Below are 15104 nucleotides of genomic sequence, written 5' to 3' on the forward strand. Positions count from 1 at the left end.
CCCCTCTTTCACTCTAGGAAGTGAAAGCCATTATTTTAGCCACTGCAAAAAAAAAAAGAAAGAAAAAAGAAAAAGAAAGAAAATGTGGTTTGTTTTTGTTTGTTTGTTTTGCTTTTTATGGCTGCACTGGTGGCATACAGAAGTTCCCAGGCTAGGGGACAAATCGGAGCTACAGCTGCCGGCCAACACCACAGCCACAGCAACGTGGGATCCGAGGCTCGTCTGCCACCTACACCACAGTTCACAGCAACGCCAGAGCCCTGACCCACGGAGAGCCAGGGATCGAACCCACATCCTCATGAATACTAGTCAGGATCGCTTCCGCTGCGCCACAACGGAAACTCTGAGAGTGCTGTTTTACAAGAGAACAAAAAATCCTGTCAAGCTTACTGTTCCGGGACTGTTTGTTCTGTTCCTCTGACCTTGTGCCTCTCTGGTTCTCATCTTCCCCAATTAACCGTGCAGCCCTTTTCTCTTCTCAGAAAGCCTGACCCACCCAAGACGGTCTTCTTCAACTTTCTGATTTCCCGGCAGTTTTCCCTTTTGTCTCTGTTCAAGCTCTTTTTATCTGGGAGGGAAAGAATGATTGATAATCACGACCAAGGTTATATTCTGAAAATGGAGTTGCTGAATGATTTTCATTGTTTTTTTTTTTTTTTTTTTTTTTTTTTTTTTTTTTTTTAATAAGTGTCTTGGCCTCCATTGCTTTCTGGATCTTGGAAGCACCCTCTTTGTCCAGTGAAATGGCTTGGCACTTTGACCTCCATGCCTCTTGCCCACCGGTCTTCTCTGTAGAAAACTCTCCTCCCATTTCTTTTGCCGATGCGAATCGTCTTTTTTGAACAACCTCTAACGAACTCCCTGAGCAGTCACTTCCTATGTCATGGTACTTCCTTAGCAATCGGGGGCTGTGTGTGTCTGTGTAAGAACACACGTCTCAGTTTCTGGAGACTGCCTTTTCTGTCTTTAGAGTATAGGGATCCCTAAGAAGAATGGAGGTTTCATTTTCACTTTATTTCTCTTAGCAACCAGACAGCAAAAATCTGCTCTTTAATAAATATCACTGAAGTTCAACTCACTGAGCCCTCTTCTGCTTTGGATCTTAACCTTTGAGCAGGCTTCAGAACTAGCCGTTTACTTTGTAAGTCTAAGGTGTGATATTGCTTAGTCACCTCTGCATAATGTTGAAGTGGAGGTTGAAACTTTTTCCTCTCTCTGAAATAAAATGCTCAGTGTTTTTATGCTTCCAGTGAATATCTGCTCTGTTCTGATATGAGGAGTCAAAATTAATGTTTTTATTATAAACACAAGTGCAAATACAAGCTACCGGGTCTGTCTTTACCCTTATAAGTAAGGACAGACTCTAGAAATTTTATCTTTTTTAAAAAGTGGCATCATTTTGCTATATGTGCATTCTGCTGGTGGATGTCCTGGAAAGTGACCTTTGCTCTGTTAACTCCTCCTTGGCTTTACTTCTGTTCCAGGGAGGAGTGTTTTGGCCAAACCCATTCTTCTCCTTCTCAGTTATAAAAGTCTCCATCTAACGCAGTGGTCAGCGCGCTGCTAGGCAGTGATAAGGAACTTACCGGACATCCCGGTGACCGAATGACCCATAAACCTATCATCTCCTTGAACTTTTGAGACATTCGTTTGTACTTGGATCCTGGCCTTAAACACCATTTCCCACGCAGTCTTGATATTTGGTTAAAACCAATAATCATCCATCACTTTCAGGCCCCGTCAGATCTGCTTGCAGCTATCACCGAATGAAATATGAGTACACGTTTTCAACCTAAGTTCCTTTTAGAGGCCCTGAAGGACACTGCTGAAATCCATCAAACGCATTCAAGGAGACCCATCACAGGAAGCATGCCAGCCTGACGTGGAGGGAAGGGATAAAACCAAATCCCCGATGCTGTCTTGACGATCCTCGGTAGAAGTCACTAGGACCCATGGCCAGCGGCAGCACCTCTTCTCCTTGGCCCCTTCCTCTTGTCTGGGAGGCTAACGAGGGCTTTATTTATTAGTTCTTCCAGTCCCCTTACCCTCTCAGGATTACGCTTTATCATCCAAAGGCCGGGAAAGCAAAAAATAAACAAAGTTCCTCTGTCTAAATTAAATTCTCTCAGCATTCAAGGGATGAAGGATTTTTGCAGAAGACTCAAACTTTTTCTTTTCATCTCTTCCATGGCTTACACAATTTACAGTGCACTAAGCATTTTAATATGTATGATTTTATTCAGACGTTAAGAAAGAGAGAGAATTACTGTTGTGTACTAGGATCATTTGGGGTTCATAAGTTTCGGAAGGTGCAATCAGATGAAAACCCGTTACAAAAAGAAAAAAGTCCTCTTTGATGGAAGCTTAGCATTTATTGAACAAAAGTAGTCGATAGGATTCTATAACATTGCATTTATATTCTCCTAGCTTTGTAGGAGCTATTGGATATTACTTTAGAAGATGGTACTGCCTGAAAAAGTATGTTGATCCACTTCATCCAACAACGGTTATCTTAATCTGTCATCACTAGAGAAAACATTAATTTTGAGTGGTGAAAACTGTCAAGAAGATTTTTTTCAAGAACCTCTCTTGTCCTCCGGTGACTTTTTAGCACATATGGTGGAAGGTAACATATTCTGACCATGGAAAAATATGAACCCCGCTGGCCCATGGACCTATCAACCTGTCCTCTTTAACCCAGTGCCCAAAGCACATTAAATAACCTATTGAATTTGTTTTAACTCATGTTCTAGGAAGTGACATGCATGATTGTTTAGTGTAAGGCTCTGATTTGACCCATAATGTAAAAATTGTCTGGTTTCTTGAGATACTTTCAATGGGATTTCACTGCATCTGATAAATAAACACCATTTTATACCCAGAAGAGATATGAAAATATTTTCAACTCCAAAATTGACTGCTAGATATAACAGGGGCCAACAAAGTGGGCTTTCTTCTATTCCTTAGAGTGTCTTCCTTGACGCAGAGTTTGAAGAATATTGCAGTGATAGCCAGCTGAATCACCAGGCCCTAAGTATCAACCAAGTATTTAGTAAACACTTCATGTACTTCCTGTACTACAGAGTTTTCACTAAAAGGTGGAGTATGGATAAAACGAAGAGGAAAAAATTTTAAAACACAGTCTCTGTGCTTGTGGCTTAATTGCAGAGATGGAACTTAAACATGTAAAACAACCAGAGAACAATTTCACAACAAGAGATAAACAAAAGGGACGTTTATGGGAAAGACATCTGGTTCCTGCTCTGTTTATAGTTAATTCCAGTGGTGTGTAAGAGAAATGGAACTAACTGTTTTTGAAAGGAGCACGTCTTGGTCCTCTGGCAGCAAGGTACAGGTTTTCTGCCAGGAGGTGGGGACCATTTGGTTTTTTCTCCAAACAGAAAACCTCTTCCATGGTAATAGTAGCTTCAGAAAGATTGCTACAGCAGATGGAAGGAACCCCATATACATGCCTGCATTCAACTCGCAGGGACTAATTGACTTTGAGGATTAACTCTGTCATTAGAGAGAAAGGAAACCTATTTGTGTCATCCATCCCCCATGGCTCGCTCTAAAGAGGGATTTGGCACAGGTGGTATTTGAGGACTAGACCACAGTAGCATTTTCTGGCCTTTAGATGCCACTGACACGTTCACCCCAAGGATGAGGAGATGATGACAAAATATGGGAGATGTGTGCTCGGTACCCCCTCTGCTCCGTATTTCGGCAGAGTGTTCTGTGTCTGCCTGACTGGAGAAGGAGGAGCAGGGAGCAGTCTCTTCGCACATCTGATGATTAAAGAGAGCTCACCTTGCAGAGAATTGCTAATTCGGTCCCACCCGAATGAGTTGTCGGCAAAACCTTCTACTTGCTTTTCCTCTTCCTGCTCCAAAAAGCTGGTCCTTCACATAAACACTTCTCCGTCTTTTTAATTTATCAGCTGAGACACCCATGATGTAAAGCAGATGACAATGTATGCAGAATACACTCCCATAGGTGACACAGGTCATGGTCAACGCTAAGGCAAACTCGGAACCAGTTTACTGACTCCAGGCACATCGTGATGCACTTGTAGAACGTGACAGATTGTATTTTCCAAAAATAGCCACATCGTTATCTCCCACCCCCCACCTTCTAGTTGCAACATGACCTTGACCTACTTTTCATCAAGATCTAAGGGGTGTCTCCTTTCCTTGGATATGGGCAAACTTAAGACTGTATCAGAGCCAAGTGATTTGCAAGTCAAGGTGACTTCCACAGGGCTCCCGTGGAGTGGTTGCTCTCAAAACTTAGTTGCCCTTTCAGGAGGAAGCCCACACAGCCCATGGAAGCCCATGCAAGAGGAATCAAAGCTTGCAGCTGACTCCAGCTCCCAGTTGCCAGTCACCTGTGTGATCATCTTGAACGTGGCTCTTTGGAAGTTCCCCTTGTGGCTCAGTGGCAATGAACCTGACTAGTATCCATGAGGATGCGGGTTTGATCCCTGGCCCTGCTCAGTGAGTTAAGTATCTGGCGTTGCCATGAGCTGTGGTGTAGTTCACAGATGTGGCTCGGATCTGGTGTTGCTGTGGCTGTGAGGTAGGCCGGCAGCTACAGCTCTGATTCAAGCCCTAGCCTGGGAGTTTCCATATGCCACAGATGCAGCCCTAAAAAGAAAAAAGAAAAAAAGAAGAAAGTGGTTCTTTGAAGTGTCCTGGAAGCCGGAAGCTGCCCCAACTGACTCCAGGAGGTGGAGCAGAGACAACTGTTGCTGTTGAACCCAGTCCAAATTGCACTTTTGGACAAAATAAGTAATTGCATTTCAAGCCACAGTGTTTGGGGATGGTTTGCTCTGCAACAACTGGGGAACTGACACGGACTTGTGTGTCACTGTAAGAATCAACTTGAATTTGTTCTACTGTATTATGAGGAACGCTTAGCATCTTAGCTGTGAACGAGTAACGCGTATCTTATCGTCAGTGCTTCCTCTAGGCCTTGATTAAAATGCAGAGGTCTTTTGATCCCCCGTTCCTCCGTTCTCTCCCCTCTTCCTGAGTTCGTTCAGTGGGTCTAAGGAAAATCGTATTAGTCACTTTCATGAGCTGCTTCCTCCTTCCTGACTCATGAGCATAATTCAGGATCCTTATCCACTCCATCCGATGGATGTCGGATGACTTTTGCCGTGTTTGACAATTACGTTCCATTTCGGGGAGCTAAGCCTTCACAGTTTGTTGCTCACACACCATGGTGGGCTGCTCACACAACGGAAAAACTGGACAGAATGCTGCTGATAAAGAACCTACAGGAAAAGCTAGGCAGATATACATATCTCCAAGAAGCCAGCCCTTGGGCAGCTGACCGTACAGACTATCTGGTAGCTAAGCAATAAATGAAAAGGATAAAGACACCAGTCATGGTCTGATCAGGGAATTATGAATGCAACATTTGCCCTGGGGAGGCTTGTTATTCAGTGTCTCCTTTGGCATACAAAGTTGGAGCCTAAAGCCACAAATCGACTTCATGTTGTATGGGATGCCTTTGTGAAACTTTGATTTGAATTGTTTTTATTTTTGCCTTGCTTGCTCCAAGGTGAGGGAGAAACAGCGTAGAGGAGGGGACTCTGACTTCAGAGCCAGAAACAATGAAAGCGAATACAAAAGAGATGCAATAAAGGAAACAAGGGTCCCTCTGTGTCTCAGCTGGGTTGTTGAATATCTCTGTGACCTTGGAGAAGTCAGTGGACTTCTGCAGCCCCGTTCTCCGCTTCTGTGAAATAAGAGGGTTAGACTAAGGCCAGAGAGAGCTCTGAGACGTAGAAGATGGCTTCTGCAGCCTTAGTTTTATGTTGCGATTCTTGCTTTACAGATGTAAGTATTTAAGAGTAAACGCTGTGCAAAACTTGGCAAAGCCAGATGTGTATTTATGGCTCTCAATCAATCAACTGATTTTCCCCTCTGGGCCTCCACAAGCCATTTTTTGTTCAACAGTTTTTGTTTTTACTTTTTTTTTTCTTCCACCATTTTTTTAAAAAAAGCTTTAGATGATGGCTCTTACTAGCAAGTGACAACTCCGCAACAGAATGTTAATTTAAAAGCTGAAATATAACTGAACTTAAAGATGACTATTTTAAATAGACACATGTGCTCAGAGTTGTGACCCTTTGTGTACGATGTAGTTATTTTAGTTGATTTATTGAGATTTATAAACATCTAGGTGGCCTTTGCCAAGATCTGTGTCCTTTTTATTTGTAAAAAACTATGCTGCAAAGCAAAATTCACAGCCTTAAACTCTTCCTTTGGAAGTAGTCATATGCCAGATTCTAGAGCTGTAATTGGCCTTCGTCTGACCTTCTCGTTTCGTAGATAAGAAGTGATTCATTTCTGTGTAGTGCTGTTAAAGACATCAGCATTCCTTGGTGTTCTACACAGAAGACCGCAGTGGTCGGATCCGCTGTTTTTTTGAGCTGACGTGCCAGGCAGAGTCTCAAAACAACTGCTTTTAGCTTTACGTTCCTAATGAGAGCGCTGATACCTGGTGGAACTAACATGCCCACGGTGACAGCTGGGTAAGGGTGCTCATAAGACTTAAACTCAGGTAGTTGGATTCTAGACTCATCACAGTACATCCCTTCCTGATATGGATTCTTGCCAGAACATCAGCTCCCTGAGAGGACGGCATTTACCTGGCACACTTTTATCCCCACAGCCTACAACAGAGCCAGGCATGGCAGGAGCAGGGGCACCAGCCAGTGGCCCCGTGGACTGTTTGCTCCTGATCCTGACTCCAGGCGATAGGAGTCATTTTTCCTTTCATGCACAGATATGTGAGGACATCCAGGCTTTAGAAAGAGAGGCTGTGAGAAGGAAGGTGGTGAGTCCTTCCTTCTTTCCTGCCCCGTGAGTCCTGACTCTTCCGTTCCGGCTTTCTGTCTCAGGGCGTGTTGTGTCCAACAATTGACTGGAAGGCACAGTGTCATTTCTTGTGAACATCTGATTCAACTTCTGACCTCTAAAACGGACGGACTTTTTAGCTCCCTACCCTCTCACCTTGCTGTCTGCCTGTAGCAGTTGAAGTGATTTCATTGTCCAGGATGCTCACTTTGCACCTGCTCCCGCTGATTTCGTTGACTTCCCTCGTTCATTTGAATTTGGCAGCATTTGTTTCCTCGGCATGAAGGGGTTTAGGAAAAGGCAAGAAGGCAAGCGCAGAGCTGAAGGAATGATAGAGAATAATACAGTAATCCTAACAACTTGTTATTTGTTTTTAAGCTTCATCTTTCAAAAGGTTGTTATCCGGAGTTGAGTACTAATGGATCCGGGTTCTGTTTATGCAGAGGGAATCTTACAACAACAGTGTTCAGGCGGAAGGACGTGAATTGCAGAGAGGAGAGGGCCGTGGGCCTCATCATGTTTGCATAATAGCTCCCCTCGAGTGTATTGCTTGCCTTCAAAATAAATATTCATGTTTTCCAGCTCCAGTACCTTTGGAAATTATTGGTGGTTATGATTCTTTTACATGTCCTTCTACTTGTTCATGGGGACTTTAAATTGGGTTCTGTAGGAAAGCAAAAGGCATAAATAAAAATGCCTGTGAACGATTCTTAGGTAGCAAGGGAAGCTTCTAGGATGGGAGCAGTCTGGAGCAAGTGAGTGAGAGCAGGTCCTAACTCCGTTTGCAGGAGGGGAGGGGCAGAATCCAGCTGGCTTGCTTCAGGACGCTGATATAATCCTTTGATTGACTTTGAACTTCTCCATAGCTTCCCATTACTCATGGAGTAAAAATTGAAGTACTTTTTTTTTTTTCTTGGTCTTTTTAGGGCCTCACCCATGGGATATGGAAGTTCCCAGGCTAGGGGTCTAGAAGCCGAATCAAAGCTACAGCTGCTGGCCACAGCCACACCAGATCCAAGCCATGTCTGTGACCTATACCACAGCTCACGGCAATGCTGGATCCTTAACCCACTGAGCGAGGCCAGGGATCGAACCCACGTCCTCTTGGATACTACTCGGGTTCATTACCGCTGAGCCATGATGGGAACTCCAGGTGCCTTCTCTTGATGGAGAGAAGCTCTCACTGGAGTGGTCCCTGGGGAACTCCTCAGTAATGACTTAAGACAACCCAGCCTCAGGTGTGACAATGCAGAACTTCCCCCAGGGCCCCTCAGACAGCAGGTCCTTGTTCATATGCTCCCTTCCTCTTGTAAGGATTTTCCAGCTCTTTTTTATGCTAATTAAATCCACTTACCATGGTAGAGTCAGCTTAGACTTCACCTCCTCCAACAATCCTTTGAACTCTGCAGCAAGCCCGTTAGTGCTTGCCCAGCTCTCCGTCCTTCCTGCGTTCATTCATTCCTGTATTTTAGTGCCCTTTCAGTAGTCTTTGTCCTGGGGAATTGTTTCATCGTCTTGATTTACATGCACCAAATTTTATTCACTAGGGCTTTCAATAGATTCATTTTTTCTTTTCCCGCTCCTCTATTCTTTCCTTTTCTATTTCTTTTAAATTTCTGGGACATGTTTCAGGATGGTCTTGAAAATGTAGGCTCCCCACTGGTATGAACTTCTTTGTGCAAAGTTCCAGGCTCTTCCTTAGCTGCGCCCTCAGGCAGTTTCTCTAACCTTCTTTCTTCCCAGGTGGATATTCCACCGGAGGTGAGACCACATCCTGGACTATGAAAGCCCCAAGTGATTCGTCCTTCCTGACCTGCAATTGCTCATCCTCTCCCCTGCTCTCCCTCCGTGTCCCCCGATGTAGGCTTGACAGCTTGGGGTTCAGCACGGCCATCCCGCCGGCTCCTCTATCTGTGCCTCAGCTCTGATGGGTCCCTACGAACAGACACATGTCTGCCTGACTTCACACACCATTTACCCTTGTTGCCAGGCTCCTTCTCAAGCGTTTGTATGTCTTTTTCCTGTACTTATGTACCGTTTCAGAAGCACTCTGAACTCTCCCTTCTCTCAGAAGTACATCCTATTTGCAAAGCACTTTCTGGGTTTCATCGTTACTGCAGAAAGGTGACCGGGGCAGCCAGCAACCTTATTTTACAAATAAGAAAGTAGGCTCAAAACACTTGAATGACTTCAGTTTATGTGTCTAGCAAATTACAGAGATGGGACTCAGACTCCCATCCACTGCCTTTTCCATAAGTCTGTAAGCTTGATAACCTTTGATAAAGACCATTTTCTTCCGTTTTCTATAGGCTGCATAGAGCCTAGCCTAGCGCTACGAGGCGACATTCCAGAGGGTGCTGGAGAGAGGCGGGACCTGGTTCCAGGGACCTGCATATGGTGGTAACTGGGCCACCGTTGGCTCTGTGCCCCAAGAGAATCGCTTTACTCTGAAGCCCCGTGTCCCATCTTTAATAGCAAGAGTGAGACACATGTTTCTTAGATTCTTTAGACACATAACATCTTATTCGTTCCCTTTCTTTTTATTTTTGTCTTTTTAGGGCCACATCCAAGGCATATGGAGGTTCCCAGGCTAGGGGTCTAATCAGAGCTGTTGCTGCCGGCCTACGCCAGAGCCACGGTGACACTGGATCTGAGCTGTGTCTGCGACCTACAGACCTACACCACAGCTCATGGCAACACCAGATCCTTAACCCACTGAGTGAGGCCGGGGATCGAACCCGAATCCTCATGGATGCTCTTCGGGTTCATTAACTGCTGATCCATGATGGGAACTCCCCCTTCTGTTATTTCGATCTCTGGTGCCTTCTCACTCCTTTTCTCTCTGCTTCCGTTGATTTTTAGGCATTGATAATGTAGGAAGAACACTGTGCTGGGAGCCACAGGGAGATGAAGAGAGTTTATTGCCTACAGCTTGTTATGGAGAAGCAACTGTCTTCTCTCTTTCCTGTTCTTTTGTCTCCATTCTTCCTGAGTTCTTCTTGCTCCCGTGCGCAAGCAACCCTCAGCATCTCCACAGGTTTTTGAGGCTTCTGCTTGCGTCACACAGAAGGCACTCAGCCCCGGGCCGGTGACCAAGTCTAAGATGCTGGTGGCCCTTTGCCTCTGGTCACCCGGGGCTTGTAATTGCTCATGACAACAACTTCAAGGGCGTTGGTTCGGTGACAGTCGAGAACGACATGGTACTACATTTTTGGCTAACTCTGAGGGTCTCTCGAACAACAAGAAGAAAATGACACTTTTGAAAATAATTTTCATTTTTTCGGTGACCTAACATCTAAAATAATCTATTTTTTTGAGTTTTAGAATCAAGGTGTTTCTTTTTCTAAAGGGGCCATTTTTGACTTAATGCAAATGTTCCCTTCACGAACCATAATTGTCCTTAGACACTCCTGCACTCTTCCCTGTTACCAGTTACATTTTCTCATTCCTCCCTTACACCCCACAGGAATATACATGCACTTACATTGTTTTTCCCTGAGTTACATAGTCTTACAAACAGTTTAGGTTACCTAGGACTCGTCGAGTTCTTTCTATAAGAATCGCCAGTGAATTATGTGCCCAACACATGGTTATTTCCTTCAGGACATAATTACAATGTGTTTCTTCCTTGCTGTCTCTAATCCTAGTTCCACAGCAGTAGACCTATGTTTATCATTACAAAACACACAAAATTACGGGTGCCTTTTGAACCCCAAGAGGACAAGACGGAAGGAACTGGAAAGAAGGGAGCAGAAACAGTCATGAACAGGCACCCCCTCTGCATCAATGCGTGCGTTTATATGATTTAAGACATTCGTATGATTTAATTAATCCTTTTGACCATCCTAGAGGATGCAGACATGCTGTTTTACACTTGTGGGCACGGGCTCAGAGGGGTTCAATACCTTGTCCATTGTCCCACAGTCTGTAAGCGTCAGGGCTAAGATTTGGAACCGATGTGTATCTCTCTAAATTTCACACGCTCTTGACTGTACCTGGGCTAGAGAGGGCGCAGGGAGGCTCTAGAATGATGTATGAAATGAGCACCCGGAAGGGAAGGGCTGGAGGGAAGACCGGAGTCTGTTCCAAGATTCAGCCTTAGGCGTGCCTCTCCTCCCCGGGCCCTGCCCACATGGAGGCTTACCAGCCCTTTGTAAGATTTTAATGAGAGAGTCTTCTACTAATGGGACATCTCTTTTTTTTCCACAGCAATTTTGCAGGCAGTAATAGCTGGTGATCTTATGAAGGTAAGATATCTTCCTACCAGAACTTTGCGTGATTCTTTTTAAGACCTTGAAACCAACGTCATTTCCCACCAAATTGTCACAACCCCACGTATCATTTCTCATCCGTCCCACCCCCGCCTGTGCTCGCTGAAACGAAGGAGGAAGGACTCTGTCTTGAGAACTGAGCAGAGAGGGTGAGAGGGGTCTTCACAGCATCTGCACGTCTAACAGCAGAGGCTCTATGCCAAGGCGTTGTGCCATTGGCCTCGATTAGTTACAACGGATGCATGTCCCCATGAGCCAGTGTGCATAGTGTCCGGGACCCCTGCTCTCTGGAAGCTGCCATTTGAAGTTTATAGGCTTCTTTTCAGAGAGAATGCATCTGTGAGAATTACCTGGACAACACCTAGGAATACATTCTCCAGACCCGAGTCTCGATCTTCCAACATTTTTTAAGTTTGGGGGATCACTGTTAATCCAAAGAAGATCCTGCCTGATCCACTTTGAATGTTTGTGCTCATGTTTTCTGGTGAGTCTAGTTCAGAGGGAAGGAAGTGGTCACTGCTACCTCGAGAGCCAATGCAGATTTTGACATCAGACTGCCCTGGGTTCCAGTCTAGGCTCTGCCATTCACTGTAGGGCCTCCTTTGCATAATTACCATTCTTTCTGCGCCTCAGTTTCTTTTTTTAAATTTTTTTATTTACCAATACTGTTAATGTTTAATAATGCATTCATTGATAAAATGATCTATGATTATGATACAATAATTTTTTATAAGTTTTTTTCTTCCTCTGTCAAATAGAAGCATTTTGCCCCTCTCTTTGCTTTATTCCGAGGCATTGAATGTAAGATTCATGTAAAGCTCTAAGACGGATCCTGTTACATAGAAAGGACCCTAGAATGATATCTGTTTTATCAGTGTGGTGTTAAATTTGTGTTTCTTCAATAAGCTAAACATAATAGGGGGTGCAAATATTTGTATAAGAGTCTGTGAATACCCTCAAAGCTCTATTTGGTCCCACGTTATTTTCAGGCATCAGGACTTACGAGTGCCCATATATCCTGGTAGAACCCACACTGGGTGTTCACCCACCTGTGGGCAGAGGCCCTGCCTTACTCAGGGAGGACAGCGCATCGCAATACTGAGAAAGCAGAGAGACCGGGCCCTCGACTACAACTTCTTTTGCAGCACATATTTTGAACCAACTGAGAAACCTCTGTGCTACCTTTTTTTTTTTTTTGACTTTTTAGGGCTGCGCCCGTGGCACATGGAGGTTCTCGGGCTAGGGGTCGAATCAGAGCTGCAGCTGCTGGCCTACACCACAGCCACAGCAACGCCAGGTCCAAGCCACGTCTGCAACCTATACCACAGCTCATGGCAATGCTGGATCCTTAACCGATTGAGCGAGGCCGGAGATCGAACCCACAACCTCAAGGTTCCTAGTCGGATTCGTTTCTGGCTGCAGCACAGCGGGAACTCCTGTGATACGTTTTTAACAGGTTACTATCAGAAAACAAATGGTGGGAAGGTTGCCAACATCTTGATAAACTGCTGTCCTTAGACACCCAATCCTGAAACGGTGCCTGGGCCACTCTGCTCAGCAGGTGTTATTAGGAATTGTTCCCCACAAGAGAAGAGGGCTCTCTAAGCCGTTTACCTGTGACAGCAGTGCATTAAGCCAGCCCTATCCTGTACTCCCTGCAAGGCCTTACATTAGATGCTGTGGAAAGAGAGGCCTGAGTGAAGACCTGATCCCGGCCCTCGCAGGGCCACGGAACCAGAATACTTCGCAAAATGTGGTACATTTGAAACCTTTTCATTTTATTTTACGTAGACTTTTTGTCTAGGCAGCGGATTTTTCCAGGTCCCTGGGACCACAACCACGCTTGTCTTTTGTACTTAATTATTCGAGAGACGGGAAATCATGGTTGTCTCCTTACATTCCCTGTGATAATTACAAAAAGGCTAAGAAAGGACTTTAGAACAGCTCATGTGCTGAAAAGTGAAACATAGGAACTTAGGACTTTGCTTTCTCACTTTTTTTCTTTTCTTCCCTTTCTTCTTTCATTTCTCTATCCCATGTAGAAAATACAGTGAATGTGAACCATAAAACTGTGTGCGCATGTGTGTGAAAGAGAGCGGAGAGGAGAGGGAGGGAGGGAGGAGAAAGCGGGGAGGTCGGGTGGGGCAAGCCCCCCTCCCCCCGCCCCCAAGGGACCAGTGAGCTGAACACACAAGACCCAGGATCACCCCAGAGTGAATAAGGCTGTCCTGAGTAGCTGGCGTACCTGGGCTGCCTAAAGCGCCCACGCGCTAACGTCGCATTGCCGGGGTCTGTAACCACACAGCAGGGCTGAATCACGGCAGCTGATGGACTGGGTCTGCGCTGCTCTGTGACGCCGAATCCTCTGTGGATCTTCCCCCAGAATGGGAGTGTCTCTGTGAGACATACAGTTGAACACAACAGGAGCCTCTGAGGTTTTTGTGGAAGACGGGTACCTACTTCTTCCTGTTCCTTTGCTTTACAGTTGAGACAGGAAACCCTCATATACGCCTTACTTGGATCCGACGACTCCCGTTGGATCAGTTTCCTGGGCAGTTTTCCGTGACTTTTTCCCATCCCCTCCTTTAGGCTTTCCCAGCACCCTGGGCTCCCTCCATCTCTGTGGGAGTCTCCATACATTGGTCTCCTCCGTGGACAGTGAGGTCTTGGAGGCCAGTGGCCAAGTCATACTCATCTTTGTTTCCCTGGCATCTGGCACAGGGTGGTTCTGTGGTTGTATTTGATGAATGCAGAGACTACGGGCTTACCCTCTTTGGCTATGTGATTTGTTTGATTTTGTATAATGCTGTGCTAACTTCTTGGTGGAAGACATTCCTTTTGCCGTTTTTTTTTTTTTTTTTTTTTTAGGGCCACACTCATGGCATATGGAGGTTCCCAGGCCAGAGGCCAAATCGGAGCTGCAGCCGCTGGCCTACACCACAGCCACAGCCACACCATATCTGAACCCTGTCTGTGACCTACACCACAGGCCACGGCAACGCCACATCCTCAGCCCACTGAGTGAGGCCAGGCATCCAACCTGTGACCTCATGGATACTAGTTGAATTCGTTAACCACTGACCCACGACTGGAACTCCCTCCTCTTGTTTATTACCTGCTGGATTATGTGGTTCTCATTTGTCCTAGAACCACCTGTTAGCAAGTCCAGAAAGGCTCCTCTTGTTCTGATACCCTGCACTTTGGCGAACAGAGGATCCATTTACACCTTCCATAACATTCAGTGTTTCAGACTTAGACTGTGCCCGCATGGAGCCGCCTAATTCTTGGGCTTCAAAATCTGCTTCTTCCCAGTCTGTTTTCATAGTTGAGGGCTTTTAGGAGTCTGCCGCTACATGCTCTGAACATACCATGGATCCTCTCCCGCCTTGTTGGGTCTGTGGTAGGTAATTGTCAGAAAGCATGTGGATTGGGCTACAGAGCTGGATGGAGGAGGGAGCCAGGCATGTGTGTGTGTGTGTGTGTGTCTGCTGTGTGCACATGAGCCATGGTTTCATTCTGAAAGATGGGAAGCAGCTTCTATACTCGGTAGCTAAGGTCATTTGAGATTCAAGAAAACCTGAAGGACGGGAAAGGAGCTGAGCTATGAAGCTCTTCCTGCCTGGAGACCTAATTGTTCTTTCACTCAAGAGAACGCTGAGCTAACACGGGGAAGCTTTTATTGTCTTCTCCACTCTCGATTCCCTTGGGACAGAGGCCTGTGCCCAGAAAAGAAAAACGACGCAAGAAAGAAACAAGTCATTTAGCATCTTTTCACTTCCTTCGGCCGTCCACACCGCAGACCCTCCCTGGAGTTAGGAACTGAGACGCGGGCCAACTGTGTGCATAATGACACAACCCAGGAACGTTGCTTCTCTCTGCCTTTTCTCTGTGTCCTCTGAGGCTGGGGACGTTTGTGGTTTGCTGCCTTACTCGTATCGCCAGATTGCTGTTGTCCTTGCTCCGG

General features: G+C 45.6%; 1 protein-coding gene and 1 long non-coding RNA gene across 39 annotated transcripts in view; one reads left to right on the top strand and one right to left on the bottom strand.

The window, feature by feature from the left end:
* DGKI (diacylglycerol kinase iota) overlaps positions 1–15104 on the top strand; it is a 474617-nt gene that overhangs the window by 439663 nt on the left and 19850 nt on the right. For 32 of the 38 annotated variants that reach the window (XM_021079007.2, XM_021079008.2, XM_021079004.2 and 29 more), the window contains one exon: positions 11079–11116. In XM_021079007.2, the coding sequence (XP_020934666.1) occupies positions 11079–11116 (38 nt within the window). Of the gene's footprint in view, positions 1–1484; positions 2885–11078; positions 11117–15104 lie in introns of those variants that run through there. The other 6 variants (XM_085005385.1, XM_085005386.1, XM_085005388.1 and 3 more) reach the window with 2 other exon arrangements.
* LOC110257584 (uncharacterized) overlaps positions 1–15104 on the bottom strand; it is a 170833-nt gene that overhangs the window by 111650 nt on the left and 44079 nt on the right. The window lies entirely within an intron of this gene.

Source organism: Sus scrofa, chromosome 18 (genome assembly GCF_054392235.1).
Source record: "Sus scrofa isolate SSC_HxYL_T2T_F1_AM1 chromosome 18, Sscrofa_HxYL_maternal_Yorkshire_Landrace_v2.0, whole genome shotgun sequence".
In the NCBI taxonomy this organism is placed as follows: Eukaryota; Metazoa; Chordata; class Mammalia; order Artiodactyla; family Suidae; genus Sus; species Sus scrofa.